Raw genomic sequence first — 20,381 nt, forward strand, 5'->3', positions numbered from 1 at the left:
AGAAGACAGAACGAGTGAGAGAGAGTTCATATCAACAGGTAACGTGGCAGGGTTTCTGAGAGGATTTTAAATCTGTTTATGTAATTGATAAATGCGTGGATTTTAAATATGTTCATTATATTCACAAACTAGACAACGAACACTGCTGGGTTCAACATATTAGATTTATCCAGGTTAATGGAATTAAATGCTGTTTAAATAAAAAAAAAGTGATAAACAATTGCGGAAGAGCATAATTCCTGGATTAAATATACGGAAAAACACATGAACGCACCCGAGGCTAATTGTTCGTTACAGAGCCGTCAGAAGGTGAGGGACCGAAGAAAATCTGTTCAGCGACAGAACAGGAAGTGGACGTGACAGATGGTCCACAACTGACTCAGATGGACAGAGTCAGTTCCTTTTTTTTTTTGCTTTGCAAACACACGAGGACGGACTGTGTATGACCCTGGGGACGGGGTCGGAAATAGCGATCGGCTCCGCTCGTTAATTTAGCAATTAGCACAGTTCCATCTCATTTATGACTTAGCTTATGGGTGGAGAACACCGACTGGATATATGGCTAATAATCATCAAAACACACACACACACACACACACACACACACACACACACACACACCTTGTCCATGCCCCCTGCCCCTCGGAGGAAGCAGAACCACTCTTGTGGTGAGATTTCCTCGCGCTGTATCATGATCTCCACACACAGCATGAAGCTGTAGATGGTTTTGTGTTGCTCGAAGAGGCCTCGGGAGATGTTGGTGTACGCGCTGAACAGAGTGGAATCCAGCAGGATCTGCAAGCGTGCGCTGAGCTTGCTGTGTTTCTCCGACGTCTCGATGGTGCTGTTAAACAGCTGCAACACACACACACACACACACACACACGCACAATATTATCCTCAAATTCATGCAAAGTTTTGAATGTAACCATTTTTTCTATCAGCATATGCATAAACGCCATAAGAGCTTCAAACAGTGGCTGTATGTATGTGTGTATATATATATATATATATATATATATCTGTGTGTGCCTGTGTGTGTGTGTTGGTTACCTGTTTGAAATACTTAAGGGAGAACTGGTACATGGGGTCGATCTCAGAAAGACTGGCGATGACGAAATACATGACGGAGCCGCGCGTGGCCACGGGCCGATATTTCTCCCTGGCGGTGTTTATCATCAACTCTGTGGCTTCGGCTTCTTGCAGACGGGATTTAATAGCCTCTGAAGTCACCTGCACGCACACACACACACACACACACACACACACACACAGATATGTCAGGATATTTCAGTAGTGTGTGTGTGTGTTGGCTCTGCCTTGCCAAGAAGCTCAATAAAACTGTTAGCTAGTTGATAATGAGGATGGATGGCGTTGTTAGCGAGTAAATAAATCGAGTCGGGGGTGATAAGCAAGGACGGAATTCTGTAGTATAGACGCTGTGATGTTGGAGCGTAGGCATTGAAAAGAACAATTAAGACATGATGGCATTGCGCATCTTAAAGGAAAATAAATGTGTGTATGTGGAGAGGGTGCACTTACTTCTGCTCAAAGGAAATACAAGGCTACACACACACACACAAAAAAGTTTCATTTTCTCAAGGGCAAAGCTTCACGCGTTGCTGAAGCACCTATCCATCTATCAGTGTATCTGTCTATCCGCACTCCTCCCTGCACTCTGTCATTCATCCTCACATCACTCCGTCAGGGCAGGGGAGAGGTGACAGCATGTGAAATGCAATCTCAGTGGCTGTGTGCCAACCCACACACACACACACACACACACACACACCACACTCACACACCCCGCTGTAGGGCTCAGTGTGTGTTTGTGTCGAACATTTCTTCCTAAATTGTATTGGGAGACTTTAAGAGGCAAAGCTGGAGGCCAATCACCTGCCTCATCTCTTAAAACAGACACACACACACACACACACACACACACTTGGGCGAGACAACAGTCTTCAATCGCACCCGGAGATCATAATTCTCCGGTCTCCTAGTGACCTCTGACCTTCGACTCCTGCAAGGTGTTTATGAGCTCCTCGTTGTCGAGGATGTTGCCCTGCGAGGTGAAGAGCAGCTTGAGGATGCGGTCCTCGATGGCTTTAAGCTGGTTCCGGTCAGCGTTGATGCGGACGATCAGCTCGTTCCTCTGCTCCTCCAGTTCGGGCCGCTCCAGGCGCACCACGTCACTGCGGAGACGGAGCGAGTGAAAACACTGACGACGTAACAACAACGTACTTAAAGGATGTCTTTATGAATACAGCAGCAGCTGTACAAATCTACAGTATCCAATTCCACTTCGGTAAGTGTGACACTTGTGTATTAAATCTTTTACTTTCTTTTTTTTTTTTTTTGGGAAGTGGAAATCTTTAGGGTATCCATGTGGGTCCATGTACATCGACTTTTAGCAAGTCATACATTTATCAAAATAACATGATTGGTGATGCTCACGGTTCAGGACTGAACAGGTTTGGACCTTACTCTATATGCGTACAGGGCAGTGGACAGTAGCTCTGGACTTCTTAACCAGAAGGTCATCAGTTCAAATCCCAACACTGTCAATCTGCCTTTTCTGGGCCCTTGAGCAAAGGCCCTTAACCCTTAACTGCTCGAATGTATAAATGAAATGAATGTACGTCGCTTTGGATAAGGGCGTCTTGCCGAATGCTGTAAATGTAATGTAACATAATGTAAATGCACACTAAAGTCACACGCTGTATAACCAAATTATTAAATCCATGTCATGTACAAATAGATATTTCCAATAAAAAGGAGTGGCGTGTAGCACTTCCTAAACACGAGACAGTAGCTACCTGAGGAGCTGATCTTCCAGTCCTGACTTAGTCACCGTGAAGTTGATAATAGTCACTTTGATGCAAACCTACGGGGGAAAGAAAATCCGAAAACATCATAGTTTACGCCCATGTTAAGAAACGTAATTACACACAGACTCGTTACACTGTACTGTATAAAAGGACACCATGACTAAAACCTGTGTGTGTCCCTAAAAGAGGATCCCATGTTATGTCTATTACCTACAGAAGCTCGACAGCGTGTAGCGGGGGCTGGACGGACCACGGGATCAAATCCCAAACGGTAAACGGGTGTGCGCCGTGCCAGTATTTAAGCACTGCGTTGTTACTGTTGCCTCACAGTGATCTTTTTTTTTAATGCTTTTCATTAGAGTAATCGAGCCGCTCGCATAAAGTTTCATGTTGGAGAACATTTTTTAGTATTGGTTCCACTGTAAACACAACATGGCGGTTAAAGTGGCGGTCGAAGCGGCACGCCTGGATCGTTAAACCCATCGTCGGCGTTATCTCTCGGCAGCCGGGTCTGGTGTCACATCCGTATCCAGCTGACATTTAAGCGAGTGCCAAGCTCCGGGGCGCTGCGCTCTGGAACTCCATCATCGCACCACTGTCTTAGTGCTCTTTACGCGAAAGAGGAAGTGGATTCAGAAGTGACGTCAACAAACAGCGTTCGTTTTTGTGAAACGAAACGGGACCGTCGGGGGCGGTTATTAGCCGAGGCCTTATCGTGAGCTGTTCTGGAGATTTGATAGAGGTCAATGCTGTGTTATACCGCGACGCTGATGAATTCTCGATTCCGATTGGTCAGAACGAGTTGTAGTTTGGACTTGTATTAAAGCGCTCGTTCTAATACGTCATCATTTCATTTTTTTTTGCTGATACGGTGACGATACGTTTTCTGTGACTAGGTGTTCATTTAACATTTATGGAAGGAGTCTCCAGTGTCAGTTACACGTTGCATTGCTTTATGGTGTGATAAAACTCAAAGCAAAAGCGTTCGCACCACTCCACGCACACACGCGCACACACACACGCACGCACCTCAGGGAGGTAGTGAGGGTTGGCCATCTTGGTGGTCATGTAAAAGCGGAAGTTCTTGTCATAGTCGATGTCGGAATCTCCCAGACGGATCAGCGTCCTGCCGCCGGATAGGAACGTCTGTTTCAGCAGTACTGGCTCCAGAGCAGGGTCCAGGGTCTCTTTAAGCTGCAACACACACGTCATTCGTCATACGTTTCTTTCATCTCTAAACTAATCTGTTTCACAGCTGGGTTCGCAGTGATACATTTTCACTTCAAGCCAGACGCGGCACGTTAGAGTGCCATCTGTCTGTCCGTTTAAAAGCACAGAAAATCAAACCAACTGTTAAGTGTGTCGTTTCAGGACGGGGGGCGGAGCTAGGGTGTGCTAGAGTGTGAGGTTACAGCTGAAGACGTATAGGTCACCTCTTCCAGTAGGACAGGCATGCCCAGGCGGATGGCGTTCTCGAGAGTGCGGAGGAAGCCGGTGTCCGTCAGTTTGATGACCTTCAGACCGTTCTTCACCTCTCTGGTGCGGATCCAGCGGTTCGCCTGAAATTCACAACGTCGAAACGCTTCCTGAATACAGACTCTCTCTGACCTTGTGTTTTCACTGACAGATGAAATACAAAGTATTGCGGTCTAAAAGATACGTTTGGCCATGTAGTTAGTGTATGTGAAGATGAACCAGCTACAGTAGGGGCTATCGAGCTAGAGAAGAATTGTATCAGCAGGATTTGGGGGGAAAAAAAACAACCTTGTTTTATAGGTTTTTAACTCGAGTTGCTTCAGTAGCATTTGCGTTTGATTATAAGGGAAAATGACGCAAAGGGCTTGCTTGGGGAAGGTCACCTGATCTTGGGGGTCGATTATGAGGGGCCAGCGGCGTCCACGGGTCACCAGGATGCCGTTCTCGGTGGACACGATGTCGCGGGGCAAACCGTCAGCGTTCCACTGCCGAATCTCGTACGGGTCGCCCAGGATTCCGATCAGACTGAAGTTGGAGCTGATGGGGATCCCCAACTCCTGACAGCGTGAGATCCACTGCTCTATCAGCTACGCGCACGCACACACACACACAGAGAGAAACATCAGGGAGGTCCATTTCCTGTCTATATGTACAATTTTTCTTAGCTTGGTAATAAACAATGGCTTATTATCAGCACACCCAGTGGCCTAATCGATTTTGGTCTAAATTCCGATTCTGAATTGTCGTATTAAAGCAGATGTACCAGCTGTCTATAGTGCGAAGTGAAGGCTCCGTAATAAGCCACACACGCGGCTCCGACGAACACGTTTCCGACCACGTTGTTGATCTCCAACTCGAACAACTCGATGCTCTCCTGCCAGCGCACGCGCTCGTCAGCCAGCGCCGAAGTCAGCTTCGCCGAACGACTCAGCCGTGCCTTGGTCAGAGCCATGTTTTCAGCTACACACACACACACCAAAAATTTAGACACACTCATTCTTTATTTTAATATTTTTTTTTCCACACACCTTCAGATCAAAAGCTTTTTAAGATCGTGAGAAACGTTTCAGTCGAGTGTCCACAAACTTTTGACCGCTAGCGCAGTTCTATTTTATTACAAACGTATTCGTCATTCCTCTGTTCAGACTCTCACCCAGGGTCTCTTTCTCAGCTAGGCTGGAGTTGAAATGCTTCTGCAAAGCTGCGATCTCGTTCTCCACCTCCTGCAGCTTGGCCTGCTTCTGCTTTAGAGTTGCTGTCGTGGCGTCCAGCTCGGCCTGGTAAAGAACAAGCAAGATATATATTACATATATATATAAAATGTACAAACCGAAACAAGACGACGAACACTACACTCACCTGTGCGGCCGCCAGTTTCTCTCGTTTAGGTCCGACTTCTTTAAGCACGCGGGAATAGAGGTCCATTGCATTTACCCACATGCACATGGACTTGCAGGCTTTAGACACCTTCTCCACTTTCTCAGGGACAAAATCAGGGTTCTGGATGTAGCGCTGTAGCTTTTGAAGGATCTGCGGTTGGATGTTGTCTTTGTCGTAGTCCGTCAGCTTCTTCAGGAAGTTGGACTCGCCGAGGACTTGCTTGGCACTCGCCCAGTCTGTCCTGTGTATTATCGGAAACGAAGGCTAAGATTAGGAAACCGTCGTAAGCACAGCAAGTGCGTCGTCGGGGACGTTCTTGCTGTATTAGCCCCACCCACTTTACATAGAGAACAGGAAAAATACGATGTAAGGACGTTGAGAAGTCACCAATTATTGAAGCTTTGTTCTGTATAATAAACACTCTCTCTCCCTCTCACACACACACACACACACACACATATACACAGCGTTGTCACGGCACCCACTTGCTCTTGAGCAGGATGCACACTGCCTCCATGACTGTCATGACGAGCTCAGGTGGTTTGTTGAACACACGGATCTCGGAGATGTCGTTCTTGTCCAGCGCGCCCAGAGCATTGTTGGCCTGCTCCAGGGCGGGCAGAGCCTTGTCCAGGTCTTTCTGCGCTTCTGCTGCGATGGCCTGCGTGTTACTGGCTTTCTCCTTCGCAATGGCCTCGTCCTCCTTCACCACACTGCGCACCTACAGGGTTAAAGGTCAGCGGAGGACGCTATAACTCAAACGTCCTAGATATTCCAGTTTTATTAACAATCCATCTACATCAGAATTCAATGTTCAATTTCTATCCATCCAGCTATTCGTCCGTCCGTCCATCCTATAAAATTCACTGTTCCATTTCGATCGTTCAGACCATCCATCCATCCATCCATCCATATTATAGAATCGAAACGATTACATTTCTATCATCCATCCATCCACCATTTTATAGAATATAAAATCTGTCTGTGGCCTATTTATTCATTCCTTCATCAGTTCTTCCTTCCATCATACAGAACTTTCCTTCATCAAAAATTCAAACATCAAACCATTCATCTAACATTCAAATAATTCTATCTAGAATGATCAATTCCCTGATCCATACCCCTAGGTCTTTTTCCATCCATCCACACATCACACACACACACACACACACACACACACACACACCACAGTAAATCCACTCCAACTGATATTTATCAATCATTAAAAAAAAAAAAAAAACATAATTTGACCCATTCTATAAAACTGAAATTGTTTTATTTGTATGATTCATCCATCTTCTCACACACACACACACACACACCTGGTCAGCTTTCTCCTGGTCCACAGTGATTTTCTTCATGAGGGCATTGACGTCGATGGATTTCTGTTTGAGCACGGGCTCCAGGGCCGACAGTTCCACCTTCATCTTCTCCACCAGGTCGTTGGTCTCCAACAGCTTGGTCAGACCATTCTTCACTCGATCGCGAGCCTGTAGACACACACACACACACACACACACACATATAACACACACGGAGCACTCTTGGGTCGCTTTTGAGCATTACTTCTCACTTATCACCTTGAAGTATAAACATTGCATGGACGTTTGATATGTTCATGTTTATAACCCTCACCGCCTCCAGCTGCTGCCTCTTATTTCCCAGCATGCTCAGGTACAGGTTAATGAGCTCCAGATAAGAAGTGGGTGTGGTGTAATAGCGGCGGCGGAGCTCCGAATAGAAGCGCTCGGCCATGTCCATCACGCTCGTGTGGATCTCCACGCACATCTGAGACAAACAGGTCATCATCTCCTCGCTGCCGAAGTCCACAGTCTGGAAAAACGTCTGCGAGACAGACAGCAGAGCCTCATGCGGCCACTGTGGCAAAGACAGAGAGAGCGAGAGAGATGAAGAGAGATTATAATTCATTATAATTATAATTCGGTTGTAGTAATAACGCGCAGCGCTGGACAATGGCAGGACAAACACTATTAACAGTACAGGTATTTGCACCTCCTATGAAAAGGCTCCTATATTACACAAAAAATAGTATATGATCTGATCAGTTACATTCATATGAAAAGATTCCCTGGTCTGACGAGACAAAAACGCAACTCCAAGAGCTGCATCTGGTGAAAACCAGGTACTATTAATACCATCTGTGCAGCGAAGTACGGTATCTGAGGTCATAATTGAGGGAAGGATGAATGCAGCCAAATACCGAGAGGTCCTTGAAGAAAACCTGCTCAAGAGTGCACACCACCTCGGGGGTCTGCATACATTTTCACAAAACCACTGTATGTTTCGAGTGTGTTCAATCAGTCCTGGCACCATGAGTAAATAAACAAACATGACACGTTCAGAAATAAAGTAGCATACATTCCACAGCTATACACACTCAAACTTTACTCTCTCTCCCTCTTACACACTCTACATAGCAATTAGCACAATGCACTCATAAACAGCCTGCAGAGCTTCAGCAGCATGCGACTCATTAACTCACTGGCTGAACAGAGGAGAGACAGGAGACTGGAAGCGAAGAAAGACAGGAGAGAGAGAGAGAGAGAGAGAGAGAGAGAGAGAGAGATGGATAGATGTAGGAAGCCGACACTGCAAGAAGAGAAAAAAAATAATAATGAGCCTGGAGCATCTGTGGCCAATACAAATCCTCTGTGGAAGAATGAGAGCTATAACACACACGATAATCTCTCGCACCAGACCCGACTGCATTCAACTCTCTTTATAATTACATTTTACTAATCAATCCAACGGATAAGAAAGAATAAAGCGCACCCTTTATTAATGTTTTCTTCTAAAAAAAAAAAAAAAAAAACAACCAAATATTATCGCATCCGTTTGCATTATAAAAAGCATTTGTGGATTTTAGAAATTTGTGGAAAGATTTAGAGCGCATCATCATTGTCTTTCAGATTCCTACGTTTTTACGTCGACGCATTTCACCTTCTCACTCTCGGGTCAAGAGAAGGATCCTCGTAGGATTTTTCATGTTTATTATTGGAGACACTGAGCTCGACGGGGGGAAGAAAGAAGACATGATTTATGGAGGTTTGCGGTACCGACCTGGACAAACCAGTCGATGGTGCAGCAGTTGACGAGCGAGGGGAACATACGGCAGCGTGAGCGGAAGGCGTCACCCACCGGACTCATACACAACACGATGTGCAGCTTCTCTCGTACACGAGAGATGAAGAACTGAAAGACCTGCGAAGGGCGGAGAGATGGATGGATGAGTGATTTGGTAAGCAGAACAGAGGAACGGAATAGAGAAATAACAGGTGAATAAAGGGATGGATGACCCGGTAATCGGACTGGATGGATAGTGAAAGACGAGGTGGATGGATGGATGAGATTAAATGAAACGATTCTTGGTGAGTGGAATAAATGAATAGGAAAGTACAGGGTGGAGAGACGGATGGATGGATGGATGGATGGATGGTTTTGAGCAGAATAGATGGATAGAACAGAGAAAGAATGATGAATGACCTGATGAGAGGAACAGATGGATAAAGACATAACCGGTAAGAAGAATGGGCTGATGGATAGATAGATGGTTTAGAAGGATGGATGGATGGATTAATGTTGCATTATACAGGGTTTGGTGATTGAAATACACGGATAAAGAAAGAACGGTGAAAAACGGATGGATGGATGGATGACGTGAATGGATAAAAAAAAAAAAAGACAGATGGATGGTGTGCGCATGGGAAAAAGGATGTGTAGACAAACCCACGCCATGGAAGTGTAAAGTGTAGACGGATGGAATTTACATGGTCTGTACCTCGTCCCGGTTGCCCTCGGCGACGCCCGCCTCCTTGGCGTGGGGCCGCGTCGCCGCCAACACCTGCTCCAGCTCGTCCTTCTCGAACAGGTTGGGAACCTCGCCAGAGTTCAGCATGTTGTTGATGTCCTCCAGGAACTCCTCCGCTACAATCTGAGAACGTCGCAAACGGCTCGTTACGCACACGACACTTCACTGCGTAAACTCTTTCACAATAACAAGTTCAGCATGAACTTCTCCGGCACCATCTGAATCCGTCACACTCGGCTAATGGACCGGAACGTTTAGCGCACACTCCTCACGAAAAAGCTGTGTTATTCCACGTGTCTGTTAGGACTTTTCCAAGCCTCCTGCTGTTTGGATTAGATTTTCGCAAACCGAAATATCCAGCAGTCTCCGGTGCTGTTGGCGTTTGCCCCAAATACCACATCTTTATCGTTTTATCCCCTTTCTCTCGCTCAATAAACCGTCAAGATTTCTATATATGAAAATATATAGAAATCTATATATGGCTTCTCTGACTTCTCTGATAAGTGTTTTATATTTCAGGGGATACTGTGAGCTGTAGTATAGGCCTGCCCCGGTGCTGCATAGTGTCCTGTACACGGCAATAAGTGGCGTACTGAACTGTATGTTAAGGTAAATAATTGATTAGCATGCTGTGTGTGAACACTGGATTTGGTAAATGTGCACTTATATAGTGCTTTTATCCAAAGCGCTTTACACTGGTTCTCATTCACCCATTCACACACACACACTCATTCACACACCAGTGGTAGCAGAGCTGCCATGCAAGGCGCTAACTTGCCATCGGGAGCAACTTGGGGTTCAGTGTCTTGCCCAAGGACACTTCGGCATGTGGAGTCACGTGGGCCGGGGATCGAACCGCCAACCCTACGATCAGTGGACGACCCGCTCTACCACCTGATCCACAACCACCCTGGGGAATTTAGGGCATGTCCTGTCTGTACCTGAGTGTCAGTGAAGAGGAAAACCATGTCCTGGCCCTCAACGCCGGCCATCTTGTAGAGTTTACGCAGATCTTCGTGGAAACTGTTGTAGTCGTAGCCGCGGCTGAGCTCGATCTGGAAGCAGCGGTAGCCGCACATGTGAGCAGCCAATCGCGTGAGAGATTGCTTCCCTGTCCCGCCCACACCGACCAACAGGGCGTTGCCGCGCTCTTGCCGAATCATGCGGGCGATTCTGAAAGGAAAACGTCACAACGTATCAAGAACGAACACTGTCTGTTACCAGTTCATCCCTAATGTTCTTGTGTGTGTCAAAAAGACCCCGATTTTAATTAAACTCACAGCTGATCTGCGAACGAGTACATTTAGGCCGTTTCGTTTGCCCTAAATTTGTTAATGTTTGATTTAATGGATCTGTTCGATTTTCTTTCGCAGAACAGAATCGATTCACTTGTAGTCTTGAAAAAGCCAACCAAGTCCGGCATGTTTCTTCCATAAACGGCCTTTCACACGAAGAGCCCATATAACAAACAACCACTAGATAGATGATCATCAAATGCTCGATCTTTTATTGAGCCCTTATTAAAGACGTTGATTAAAAGTTCTGTAATCTACCTGGAGACGTGTTCGATGGCGTCCTGGAAGAACACAAGCTTGGTTTCCTTGGAGAAGGTCAAGTTGTAGTCGTCCAGGTAGTCCTGCAGAACGTTCCGGATCTTCTCCGTGTCTGTCAAGTCCTCGTAGATGCGGTCGGCCTTCTCTGCGCCGACCTACACAAAACGCTCAATGAACATATACCCCTATACCTATACCCCCCCCGTGTTTGCAAACGCCTTTAGCGTTTGATTAATTAGCCAACTTGGATGTTTAGCCAGATTTTGAACACATGAAGTAGGAATTCTACACGTCCTATTATGTTTTGTTCAGAACGCAGTCGCGCACTTCTCCGTTCACCTTGTCTTTGGTGTGACCCTGGCCATGAATTTTCATTACGCCCTGTCTCAGACTGCCATGTTCTTAAAGACTCTTTGGGTACTTGTTAAACGGTGGTTATGAAACACTACCTCTTCAGTACAGATCGACTGATAATCGCTTTTGATGTTATTTTCCCCGATATTTAAGCATTTTTCCCATAATCGGTTATCAGTTTTGTAATATCGGATAAACCGATAAATGGCGCCATCTTGTTGGCGTTTTGAGAATTGCGGCAGTACTGCAGCACTAAATCTGAGGGGAGACGAGTCAACAGGTAAAGTATAATCGCTTTGCTTCAATGAATAAAACTTTATATAACATAACAGTCATTAATGCACAAATTAGATGTGTTACATAAACGCTTGATATGTCGTTTAAGCAGCTTGGTGCTAAGAAATAGCGACGAACTCGTGGAGTTGCATAATCCGTTTACCTCATCAAAGCTTTTATAAAAATTAAAAAAAATTTAAATACTTTAGTAACAGTGCACTTTTTTTTCCACACTCTTTCAGACCCCTCTATTTATTGGTGCATAAATAAGAGTTTTGTTTTAACGTAGTGTAAAATATTCTGTTAGTCACCTTGATGAAATCTCCAAAAATAATAGGATGCTTGGTGAGATAACTGGGCTCCAACCTGATGCGGAAATGTTTACCTGGAAGACACAACAAAGACTACTGTTCATTTTCAGACAAACGTCACAGGACGGATGGACAAAGCAAGCTGCTTCCTGTAGCTTTATCGCCAGGAGCTTCGGTGAAGTAAATTGATGTATAAACTCTCATTTCTAGTATAGCAATATCGTTAATTCCATAGCTATGTAATGTCCTAACACGACCGCTCTGGCACTGTTGATCCATTCTGTACACCATCTGTCCCATTTTAGCGTTCCCTTTCCTTATATGGTCATAGTTTTCAGGTCATATTACCCTGTTGCCATGGTAGTGAATCAGTCTGACCTGTCGGTCTGTTTAAAACGATAGCTTGCTCTATAGTTAGTCTGACATCAAATGCTTACCGTAAATGTTTATCATGTTATCGTTTCTAAATGAATAAAATGCGTCATGGGTTAGAACAAGAACAGGAACAGGAAAAGGCGTGGCATTACAATCGTCAAAGAATTATTTAAGGAAATTCCTCAAGCTCCGTTAAGAACGATGGCGCTTTATGATGATGGAAATTTCTTACTGGCCATCTCGCAGATCATGGTGTTGAAGTAGGCCTTGTCCTCGTTGTTGATGAGCCGGTCGTGAAACACGCGCTGACACTCGTGACAGAAGAGACGGAAGATCTGGTTCTGATCCTGCACCGTGCCGGGCTCGCACTGCAACATGCCTAAAACCACGCAAACAAACTTCATCTTTCCGGTAAGAGCCCTATTTTAATAAATAAATAGTAAATAACAACATGCTGTGTAATATACCAGGCTAGGTTTCGGACAAAGATGGCTCTTAAAATATTTTTTATACAAGTTGGGATTGTGTGTGTGTGTGTGTGTGTGTGTGTGTGTGTGTGTGCGCGTGTGTGTCTCACCCTGCACACACTTGGACAGATCTCGAAGGTTGAACACATAGTGGGATTTGGCTGGAGTAGGGAGCAAATCCACACTCATGCGGCGGTAAATCTCCACTGCGGCATCCACGATACTGCCTGCAGTCTGTTTCACTGCCGCTGGGAAATCAGCGAGGAAGCCACACAGGATCGCCTGCACAAACACACACACACACACACGCATGTTAAAAAGGCACTGAGCCATAACAGGTTATATAAGCCGTGTGTGTATTCAACAGATTCAACCGTGTGTGTGTGTGGGGTGTCTATATGAGAGACCTTAAAAATCTGCTTAAGGCTGTGCTCGGAGGGCGTCGGGAGGCAGAGCATGCTGAAATGGCGGATGAAACGAGGGGTCACAGGGTTACGACCTCCACCAGGGGGCGCACATGCTGCCGCTACGGTCATGTCCTACAGGACAAAAATTACATTTTATATATATATATATATATATACATACATACACACCCACGATATCAATATACACAAACTGGCAAGTCACAACACCTACTGATGCTACACGTAGGAAGAAGAGATGAAGGGACAAGTAGAGAGGACAATGAGGAAGAAGACATGAAGGGACGAGTAGAGAGGACAATGAGGAAGAAGAGATGAAAGGACGAGTAGAGAGGACAGTGAGGAAGAAGAGATGAAGGGACGAGTACAAAGGACAGTGAGGAAGAAGAGATGAAGGGACGAGTAGAGAAGACAATTCTGACTGGAATGAATTTTGTTTACACACACAAGTAAACACAGTTAAAGAATGAATGAATAATTAATTAATGTGTGTTATTAATGACCTGAATCTCCTTCCAGAAGAACTTGTCACGGTCGTAGAAACCCTGGAAGTCCTGAAACTGTCGCAGCAACTCGATTGGAGGCTGTGAGCCGTAACTGTCCAACTTCGGCATGTTCAGATCGTCCACGAACACCAGTAGCCGCTTATTAGTGGGAGCACCTGAAACACACGCACAGAGCTTTGGAAATATAAATGCAATTTTACCTCTCTGGTGTACGAGGAATTAGAGACTCGTGTGTGTGTGTGTGTGTGTGTGTGTGTGTGTGTGTGTGTGTGTGTGTGTGTACGTGTATGCGCATACCCAGTACATTCTTCCTTTTCTTCTCCAGCTTGGACTCGATCATCTCCTGCGTTCTAGCTGAGGACGTCTGGGCGGAGAAGTTGATGTAGACGGGGATGTACCCTGCTTGTTCCTGTACGCTGTTCAACAAACCACGGGCCACCACCGACTGATCCGCAGATATAACACACACACACACACACACACACACACACACACATAGATAAACAGTTTACATACCGTATATCCTACTTCATCTGTAATCTGTTTCTCACACACACACACACACACCTTTCCTACTCCAGTGATGCCAGTGAAAAGCACCGAGTGTCCCACAGAGAGCAGTTTCTCCATCAGGTATCCATAGCGCACCGTGTCCACAGTGGGCACCAACATCTCGAAGAAGGGAATCTCATTGTTATACCTACACAAAAACACTGATAATAAAACACCGTGCTGCGGTCGTATACAACGATAATCGACTTTTGCTGCGTGACGGGCCATCTCACAGTCACAACCATCTCGCGTGTACACCAGCGGTCAAAAGTTTGTGGACACACTCGACTGAAATGTTTCTCATGATCTTCAAAAACCGTTTGATCTGAAGGTTAAGGTTGATCTTAAACGTTTGAAATTACAAAAATGTAACCGTGCCGACGTAGTCATTTCTTTCATCAGAAAACTAACATTTTATTTACAAAAAAAATATTAATTTTTTTAAACAGATGACTCTGAGCAAAATGTTTCCGAAAAGCGGCCGGCGTCGGTGTGAACTCCTTCGATACTGTTTAAAAAGCATCTCGGGGAAATTCCTCAAGAAATCGATCGAGAAAATGCTGAGAATACATTGCTGGAAATTCTAGGCGGAAAGGGCGTCGACTTTGAAGATGATAAAATATGACATTATTTTGATTCCATCGTTCCATTTGTGCTATAAAAATTAAGAATGAGTGTGTCTAAAAGTTGACGGGTAGTGTAGGTAATAAGACAAAATACCCCATGGGGTGTGTATCTGTGGATATGTGTGATAATCAACCTGAAATATGGCATGATCTTCTCCCATGGCTCCAGGCGCTTGGTTTCAAAGTCCATATGCACACTCCATAGATCTCCTCCGCTCGGGAGCTGAGAGAGAGAGAGAGAGAGAGAGAGAGAGAGAGAGAGAGAGAGAGAGAGATTCATCATTATTATAAGCATCAAAGAGAAAAGTAGAGTCGAGGCCATGATTCTTATACAGTAGTTCTTATATAGATGATTGTGTGCGTAAGAAGATCGTGTGTCTGTGGGATTCATTCAGAACAGAAACGTCTCCTTTCAATTCAGTTTTTCTTTTTTGCTGCACGCAACATTGAAGCTGTGCTAATAAAACAGGAGAAAATGATTTCATGAATAATAAATAACACCAGCTTATCCCATATTCAGCATCGTACGTCTCTTCCCTGCTTCCCTCGCACACACCCTGAACTCTCTGCCCTTCTGAAACGAATATCACCCCTCGCATATATTCTCATAAAACATTTATTATTATTCATTATAATACTATTCTATATTTATTTTAGCGGTGTGTAGTGAAGCAGCTTGCGTTTACGGTAAGCGAGTACCTTGGCGTCGGCGTTGTCCTGGAACTGCCGCCTCACGAAGCTGTCGAACGCGTCCCGGGAACCGTCCGTCAGATTCCCGCCTATGGCCCAGACGTAGCAGAACACAAACGTCTGGCAGAGCATGCCGCTGGAGTCCTGTACAAACTTTGGCTTTAGTTTTAACATTCTTCGCAGACTTTTACGTTACGGTTGACATTAAGAGTTCGTGAAGGTACCGTTTTAAGGCCCTTGTTGAACAGCAGCGCCTCGAGGAGGCAGCAGAGGGTGGTGACTTTGCTGATGTCCACCTGAGCCATGGCCTGGGTGCAGCGCTTCGAAACGAACTGGAGACCCTTCTCGACATATTGCACGAAGAGCTCCATCAGGTGCGCACGTATGGGCTCAGTCACCTACACACACACACACACACACACACACACACACACACACACACACGGTATGTGTCTCAATATGATGAAAATCTAGTTAATGATCAACACCACTATTCACATTCCTGATGGTTTTGACCTGATTGACCTTTACATTCTCCCTCAATATCATAGATATTGTTTGCTAAAAAAAACCAAAGTAACACCTTACTTAAGGGTTTTGTGATCCTCACACACACACACACACACACACACACACACACACACTGCTGAGACATTTATTCAAACAACTCACATACATACACTCATTGTGTTTCATTCCAAGTTCTTAAGTGCTCCTGTTGCTCCAAAAGTGCTGATTATCTAAATAAATTATTTAACAATTAGTGCTACATCTCTGGAGTTATGCTAATAGACTCGCTGATTAACGCTATTAGAGTTCCCGAACATGGCCCTTTGTACCGTATACACGTGTGTGTGTGTTTCAAGGTGGAGGGTTTGAGTGGTCAGACCTTGTCCGAGAGGCCCGTGAGCCACGTCTGCACGTACGGCATCCATTTCAGCTCCTCTGGGTCGAAGTACACCATCCCACAGCGACTGACTGTGGCTGGAGAGGCTACGGCTAAATCCTGAACCTGACGGATAAACAGAGTGATAAACAGACTAATAGAAGAAAAAAAAAAAACTATGACTTTCGCTCTGTTTTTCCCAGCTTACCTCGAATATCATGTGTATAGAAGGTGTGAGCTTGATCCGTTCGCTGTTAGCCAGACACAGCGTCTTGTTGTCATCTAGCACGGTGTTCATGTTCTCGATCCACAGTGCGTCCACGGGTCCGTCGCTCACCACCCACTTGTGCGTGTCGGTGGGATCGCTGGAGGCGGCGCGGACGCACAGCGCCATCAAACCGTCCCTCCACTCCAGCGTGAGAGGGTTGGATTCGCCGTACAGCTCACCCATGCTCACTGACTTCGGGTTGAGCACGTAGGTCTTGACAGGCTGGTAGAAGGGATTCGCCTCGCAGCCCTCCGTCTCGTGAAGCACGAGCAGCGCGTCAGCGAGGGCACGGTACGCCGTGGTCTTACCGCCGCCTGTAGGGCCCACCAGCATGACACCGTGGCGCACCAGCATGGTCTCGTACAGCTGGATCACCTTGGCGGTCATGCTGGCGACGGGCTGCAGGGAGCGGGCGCGTAGAGCTGCCTCGATGTTCGACTGGAGCGCGCCGTAGTCATGCCCGGGGACGCCCACGCCAGGAAAGAGATCCGACAGAATACCGCTAAACGCACACAAGAAAGATTGGATTGACCCGAGTGACACAAGGTTCAAGATTTTCAAATTATGGACGTTCGGATGTTCATTACTTTTCATCTGGTATAACATTACGTGCTGCTCATGTTATGTACGGGGCAAGGCTTTAAAAAAAACAGTTATATAGTATATAATTCCAGCTTTTTAGTTGAAAAGAATTTGCAAATGTCAGTTAATTGTATTTCCTAATTTGTCCCTAATTTCCTCCTAGTGCCTGATTCTAGTGGTCCTGTGATAATGACTTTTGATACTCCATATGTAAGCTTTGCGGTTATTTACTATTTATTTATTTATTTCATTTACCCAAAAAGTTCTGCGTCGTCCTTGAGGAACTTGGGCAGGTTGGAGTCTCGTAGTGCTCTAATCAACACCACGTCCTCGCTCAGGTGTGGGTTCTCTCGCTTCAGAGACCTGGAACACACACACACACACACGCTCAATTTATTCCAGCAAGACTTCTGTTACATTCATAGATTGTTTTAATTAACAATTAAAAACAACAACAACAACAATGAATGAATCTAATCTAATCTAATCTAATCTAATATGTTCAGCCTGTACATAGATGGACATACCCGGCCATGACGAGAACGGATTTGACGGCTCTCATGCCGAAGTCGTAGTGGTCCTGCTGGGAAAGCTGCTCGCTGCACAGCTTATACATCTGAATCATCTTCCTCGCCAGAGTCTTACTGGACTCGAAGCCCTCAGAGAACAAGATCACCTACAGCGAAAGAGACAACGTGAACAAGCGGGTTCAACGTGGAAACGGTTCTGTAACACAGCAGAATACATCCGTTATTGCGTAACGTGATGAACGACCGCGCCCGAGCACACCTCTGCGATGAGGGCGTAGTTGGGCACCATCATGGAGACGGGTCTGAAGAGGGCCTTCAGGTTGTCTGGGAGCTCGGTCCTGCCTGCGTAGCCTGGGTTCATCGTGATGAAGGCGGCGCATGTCATCACCAGCTTAATCTCTCTCCCTTCGAACATGAACCGAGACACCTACACGCACACACACCCTATTTATCTACACGCACTATCATTAACTAAACATCATAAAACATTGTATCAGTGTGTGTGTGTGTGTGTGTGTGACCTTGGCGGCTTTTGCGTTTCTTATAGTGATGAGTTGTTGGGCGATGACCGAGAGCACCTCGATGTTGATGCGGTTGAACTCGTCGAAACAACACCAGGCTCCAGACTGAGCCAGACCACTGAAGAACGTGCCCATCATCTACACACACACACAATGGAACAGACATGTAAATGCATTACATTTATATCAACAGACAGAAATGTTCTCACACTCTCGAAAATACAGGAGTAAAACTCAAGGTCTTATCCTATACTTAAAAATAATAATAACCTAAACAATAATAAACCTGGCACCCCAAAGTGCCAACGTGGCCCGGGTGTGTTGATGAAAAGATAAGCGAGGAATATGGGGCTCTGCTGCCTCCTTGGGACAGAACTGTTGCACTACACGACACATGGTCTGGCTCGTTGTTAAAAAATAAATGTAAAAAAATGTATAAAAAAAGTGTGCAAAGTAGAAAGCGGAACAGGAAGTGGATCCTAAAACCGATAAGCCACCTTGTAATCGAGTCCATCGGAACAGTTAAAGACCACGCACTGGATGGCCAGGGCTTTGGCCAGGTCTTTAGTGGTCTCGGTTTTTCCGGTGCCGGCGGGACCTGCCGGAGCGCCGCCCAGGTCCAGCTGTAGCGCCCCCATCAGACACAGGTAGCACCGATCCTAAAAACCATCACAAACAACACAAACAAGCACAAGCATGTCATTTCCAATGTCTTTTTTTTTTTTTTTTTTTACATTAAACGCGTTCCTGACGTAAAGGTCGCACACGAACGTATCTTTAAAACTTCACTCTTACACACGATTCTCTAACGAGCGATAAACACATTCGAAGCATGTTATAAAGCCTCCATAATGTATTATGCATAGTTTTTTTAAATAAATAATATTATAATAACCTGCACTACACTACGTTATGCATTATGAATTCTTAACGTATTGTTAACGCGTCTTTACCGTGAGCGGGGTGATGACCAGACGCGGGCAGGCTCCCAGGTACTCGTATCCGTAGATGTACTGAGACAGAGCCATCCTGGCCACGCAGTTATCCAGATCCATGTCCCAGTAATAGCGCAGCTGCCTCTGCCACTCAAAGTTACTGCTTGAGTCCACCTACGTGAACATAGACACAAAGACATGTGAGATATATATATATATATATTCTGACCAATCAGAGCTGACCATACCCATGGTTCCCTTCGCTCTGAAGGGAAGGTGTGTCGCAGTCTGTACCTTTTCATTGACGAGCTCGGTGACGATGTCTCTGGCGTGGACATCCACTGTAATGAGAGCTGTGATGATGCTCCGATGTATTTTGGGTAAGTTACCCCGAACCAGAGCGGCCAACGCATTCAGCCTCTGTATAAACACACACACAGACACACACACCGTACATTACCACATATTACACCATGCATTTTATAAACAGTATAATACAATAATCCTGTTTAATATATTCACACAGCACATACCATAGTTTGGACATGCTAGTCTACAATTAGATATAATAATCTTTAGCGCTCGCTCTTTTCGGTTAAACTATCTTAATTTTTTTTGGCTTTTTTATGAAATCTGACTCTCATCATTCTCGTTCTCCCTAAAATTTCCTGTACGTGGGTCCGAATTTGCAGTCTTGACTCATATCTTCACACCTGTCCCATTACTTTCATTGTAACTACTGAATAATGTCTAATTCTTTAGCCGATTGGACGTCACCTCGATGTTTTCGAGCTCGAACTGCTGGAGGGCCTCGAAGTGGTCGTGGTCTCCCTCCAGACAGTTGTCCATGTCTCTGCACCACATCAGCTGGGAGATGGTCAGCACCACCTACATGGGAAAATGATGTGATGTTAAAGAAGAGTCTGTTTCGCTGATGGCAACATCGATATCGGTATCTATATCCTGATGAGTGACGTTTCAATACGTTTTTCTGTGAGTATTGTGGGC

At 45.4% G+C, this 20,381-nt stretch overlaps 1 protein-coding gene across 8 annotated transcripts in view; it reads right to left on the reverse strand.

The window, feature by feature from the left end:
* The window catches only part of dnah6 (dynein, axonemal, heavy chain 6), a 39,741-nt gene that overhangs the window by 9,103 nt on the left and 10,257 nt on the right, over positions 1–20,381 (reverse strand). For 6 of the 8 annotated variants that reach the window (XR_008385134.1, XM_053618759.1, XM_053618762.1 and 3 more), the window contains 37 exons: positions 20,151–20,261; positions 19,668–19,793; positions 19,392–19,547; positions 18,936–19,097; positions 18,439–18,576; positions 18,177–18,344; positions 17,915–18,063; positions 17,643–17,750; positions 16,746–17,307; positions 16,541–16,663; positions 15,876–16,049; positions 15,661–15,795; positions 15,096–15,184; positions 14,351–14,483; positions 14,081–14,228; positions 13,781–13,938; positions 13,260–13,391; positions 12,963–13,134; positions 12,618–12,764; positions 12,011–12,084; positions 11,070–11,224; positions 10,458–10,689; positions 9,487–9,639; positions 8,769–8,909; positions 7,323–7,565; positions 7,010–7,177; positions 6,173–6,408; positions 5,667–5,928; positions 5,461–5,584; positions 5,071–5,267; positions 4,691–4,894; positions 4,265–4,390; positions 3,861–4,025; positions 2,820–2,887; positions 2,015–2,195; positions 1,054–1,233; positions 622–855 (listed from right to left, as the gene is read on the reverse strand). Coding sequence is in view for 7 of the 8 variants with exons in the window: in XM_053618759.1 (XP_053474734.1) it covers positions 622–855; positions 1,054–1,233; positions 2,015–2,195; positions 2,820–2,887; positions 3,861–4,025; positions 4,265–4,390; positions 4,691–4,894; positions 5,071–5,267; positions 5,461–5,584; positions 5,667–5,928; positions 6,173–6,408; positions 7,010–7,177; positions 7,323–7,565; positions 8,769–8,909; positions 9,487–9,639; positions 10,458–10,689; positions 11,070–11,224; positions 12,011–12,084; positions 12,618–12,764; positions 12,963–13,134; positions 13,260–13,391; positions 13,781–13,938; positions 14,081–14,228; positions 14,351–14,483; positions 15,096–15,184; positions 15,661–15,795; positions 15,876–16,049; positions 16,541–16,663; positions 16,746–17,307; positions 17,643–17,750; positions 17,915–18,063; positions 18,177–18,344; positions 18,439–18,576; positions 18,936–19,097; positions 19,392–19,547; positions 19,668–19,793; positions 20,151–20,261 (6,234 nt within the window). In the remaining variant the exon portion in view is untranslated. The remainder of the gene's footprint in view (positions 1–621; positions 856–1,053; positions 1,234–2,014; positions 2,196–2,819; positions 2,888–3,860; positions 4,026–4,264; positions 4,391–4,690; positions 4,895–5,070; positions 5,268–5,460; positions 5,585–5,666; positions 5,929–6,172; positions 6,409–7,009; positions 7,178–7,322; positions 7,566–8,768; positions 8,910–9,486; positions 9,640–10,457; positions 10,690–11,069; positions 11,225–12,010; positions 12,085–12,617; positions 12,765–12,962; positions 13,135–13,259; positions 13,392–13,780; positions 13,939–14,080; positions 14,229–14,350; positions 14,484–15,095; positions 15,185–15,660; positions 15,796–15,875; positions 16,050–16,540; positions 16,664–16,745; positions 17,308–17,642; positions 17,751–17,914; positions 18,064–18,176; positions 18,345–18,438; positions 18,577–18,935; positions 19,098–19,391; positions 19,548–19,667; positions 19,794–20,150; positions 20,262–20,381) is intronic. The other 2 variants (XM_053618763.1, XM_053618764.1) reach the window with 2 other exon arrangements.

This window comes from Ictalurus furcatus, chromosome 29, assembly GCF_023375685.1.
Source record: "Ictalurus furcatus strain D&B chromosome 29, Billie_1.0, whole genome shotgun sequence".
NCBI classification, from domain to species: domain Eukaryota; kingdom Metazoa; phylum Chordata; class Actinopteri; order Siluriformes; family Ictaluridae; genus Ictalurus; species Ictalurus furcatus.